General features: G+C 32.7%; 1 protein-coding gene across 1 annotated transcript in view; it reads right to left on the bottom strand.

The window, feature by feature from the left end:
* The window catches only part of LOC105454951, a 50394-nt gene that overhangs the window by 19329 nt on the left and 27433 nt on the right, over window positions 1-3632 (bottom strand). The window contains exon 4 of the mRNA XM_011697942.1: window positions 2921-3108. Coding sequence (XP_011696244.1) covers window positions 2921-3108 — 188 coding nt within the window. The remainder of the gene's footprint in view (window positions 1-2920; window positions 3109-3632) is intronic.

Consider the following 3632-nt stretch of genomic DNA (forward strand, 5'->3'; position numbering starts at 1 on the left):
CTGTCTGAATACTGCTATAAGAGCATGGGCTTTGCAGTTCGAGCAGGCCCTAAAAGTCGCTCTTTCTGGCGTCTCGGGCGGCCAGAATAACCATACTTTCGGCGGGTAGATCAAGAAAAAATTATTTATTTATTCATGAATATCTATTTTTTCCCCTTCAAAGTAATCCCCATCAGATATTATACACTTGTGCCAACGTTTTTTCCAATCCTCGAAGCACTTAAAAAAATCATTTTTTGTGATCTTGTTCAGCTCCTCCTTCGATGCCGTCTTTATCTCTTCAATCGTAGCGTAGCGTTGTCCTTTCATGGGCCTCTTCAGTTTCGGGAACAAGAAAAAATCACAGGGGGCCAGATCTGGGGAATACGGTGGCTGCGGCGTTGTGTGTTGTTATTAGTGTGTTGTTTTTGGCCAAAAATTCGCGCACAAGCAACGATGTGTGAGCAGGGGCAGGGGTACGAATTTCGCGGCGACCCGTCTCATGCCCAAATCATTGGTAAAAATCGAATGGCACGAGCCAATCGATATGTTGGCGTCCGGCACACTCTTCGTCGTTCACATCTTCTCGGCCCTCTGAGAACATTTTGTATCACCGATAAACGTTGCTTCGGTCCAAGGTAGCTTCACGATATGCCACAGTCAACATTCGGAATGCGTCCGCGCACTTTATTTTGTTTTTCACACAAAATTTGATACAGATTCTTTGATCCATTTTTTGGAATAGGCAAAAATCGAAGACGAGCCAGAACACGTGCAAGCAAAGCAGCTGTCAAAAATTAACTGAACATTCAAAATGGCCGAACTTGTTGGCATAAAGTGAGAGACATGAGTATCAACATAACGCCACAAAAAAATCGAAAATCGAATATACGTATAACCCGCGGAAATTCAAAATTCGCGATACTTTTTGAACAGCGATCTCGTACATTTAAAAATGACATTTAAATGATTAAAAAATCCGAAATATATTCTTAAATAATACATTAAGATTTCTCGAAAAATATGATAGATATGGAAAAATGTGACAAATAAAAATTGTAGGGTTCGGAAAGGTACATAAAAAAATATCATTAATTTTATTTTAGGTGGCGCTGTTAAGATCAGATCAAGATTACATCGATTTTTTTAAACGGAATTATATATATTTCTTTACATACCTAATACGATTCCTCTAATTATTTTGCATATAAAAGTATTAAGGTAAACTTATCGAAAAATCAATATTTTACGAGATATTTTATACTTTATTATATCATATTTTAATATATAATATAAAATATCTTGTAAACACTATTGATTTTTTGATAATGATACCTAATTCTAGACATAGAATAATAAGATAAATCGATTGGTGTAAAGAAAACACACAGTTGCTTCAAAAATTTGTAAAAAAATGCATAAACTTACTAATTTCAAAGTCGAGGGACAACCTGAAGATATTGATCGATTTTGATGAAATTTTACCCAGATTATATTGAAATCCATAGCCAACTTTTGGGGAATATTACTAATCGATTTAAAAAAAAATTTTTTTTTGGCCTACCTTAATATATACATATACATACATATTATATATACATATGTATAAACATTTATTTATTTGTTTACTTATGTGTATATAAAGTTAAAACCTATGTTTTATTTAATTTTATATTTGTTTATTTGTTATCACGCGTGTCAATTCAAAAGAAGAAAATTTTAGCTTTTACGTATAAATATTTTTTAATAAAAAAAATTATTTCGGTGAGGCATAAAAAGTCTGCTATAAATCGATGACGCGTCTGACCGTGCTTTAGGAGTAACATGTATATGAGATAAGTGCACATTCAGTTGTCGATTAGATGTATCCATCGAGAAACCACTTGCAAACTCAATGTCTGGCCCGTGTCGCAAGTGGTCATCGATAAAACCGCTTACCTCGGCAGTGCCGATGACGCAATGAGAGTGATGTCGTTAGCAATGACGTCGCTAAGAAAGACGTCGCGCGTTGATGTTTTGACGCGCTAACAATTTTGGGCGTTATTAAAAAAAAACTTTTATTCCCTAGTTTTTAAATATGTTATTGCTTTGCAAGACCGAAGATTGTTTACAATTTTTTTTAAGTGGACGTTAGACGCGTTTCTCGCAAGTTGTCTGCTATCATGTTTATTAATATAAGAGCTAAGAATTGCGTAAATTGTGTGTTTTGTATATACATATATGTATATGATGCTATTTTACGTTCCTATATTTGTCCGTCGCTCTCGGCGCATCTTTAATAGTCGGTCGATCAGCTGCCAAGCTTTACTACTCGAAAGAAACTTTCGTTAGTAATACAGGTCAACGACTTTAACAACGATGGAAGATTTGCAGTAGTAACATATAATTGCGAACACTCATATTCATTTCCTCTCATTGTCAAACGTTACTATTTATTACTATTTCATATTGTGAATTTAATACAACTAAAAAAATATCCTATTTCACAAAAAATAAAAAAAATTTTTAATAGAGAATGCGACGACAGATGCTGTATCAAAATTATATCTAATTAATAATCAATTTAAATTAAAAAAGGCGTAAATATGGTATCTATATGTATACATATAATTTCTTCGAAGAGATATAAAATTTCACTAATGTAAACAAGTAATGTAAAATATGTATACATGCATATATAAAATCCAGTCAAATCAACATTTCATTTATATAATAATTTATATATATGCATACAATAAAATTCTTCTACATTATAAAAATATGTAATACATAAAATACATAATAATATAAAAAAACATCACCAAATATCAACTTACTAGCTGATTTATTTTTTAGTATAAGGAAATGATCATGTAATTGCTTGTATGAGAAATTTTTCTGAAAGAAGAATAAAGAAGGAAATCTCTTATTTGTATCGAGTTGTTCTCTATTAATTTCTTACCTCTTCCGTTTTCGCCGCCACAGTCGTTGGTGTTTCTATAAGACTAGAAAAACTGGTCCTACTTCCATGCCTACTACTTCTGCTTAAACAACCGACATCGGTGACTTCTCCGGCGGCGATTCTAGCAATCCTATCGTTCTCTATGCACTGCGAGAGCGGTATACCAAACACCAGACCACCCGCGACGTCTGTAAGCAATAAGGATAGACAACAATTTTAGGAATTTGTATGATTTCTTTAGAATTTCAATATATGATCGATAAATTTTGTGTTTTTTAAAGAATGCTATATTGTCATTTTGACAAAAAACATTGAATTTATTACTATGGGGTATTAAAATGCTTATATTAAATATCTTAAATTTTTATTATAAATCTGATGTTCCATCTAACATGAATTAATGTGCATTATTTAAACATAATTATAATAATAAAGACTTTATTCCTCTTTTTCAAGATATCTAAAACAAGATAAATTATTGATCAAATGTTTCAATTGCAGTTGCAATATAAACCTGATTGAAATTTACATACGTAAGGAAAGAGGGGGGGGGGGGGCAAATAATGTCACTTTAAATTTTTCCTTCTTCCCGCGTCTATTTTACCACTACTCGTTAATAAAAAGACTGTTCTCAAGCATCTAATCATCTTCTGAAAAAGCCGTAAAAATCAAAAGTCAAATATAGCTAGCGGAGAGGTCGGAAGAGCACACG

Source organism: Wasmannia auropunctata, unplaced genomic scaffold (genome assembly GCF_000956235.1).
Source record: "Wasmannia auropunctata unplaced genomic scaffold, wasmannia.A_1.0 LD335968.1, whole genome shotgun sequence".
Lineage (NCBI taxonomy): Eukaryota > Metazoa > Arthropoda > Insecta > Hymenoptera > Formicidae > Wasmannia > Wasmannia auropunctata.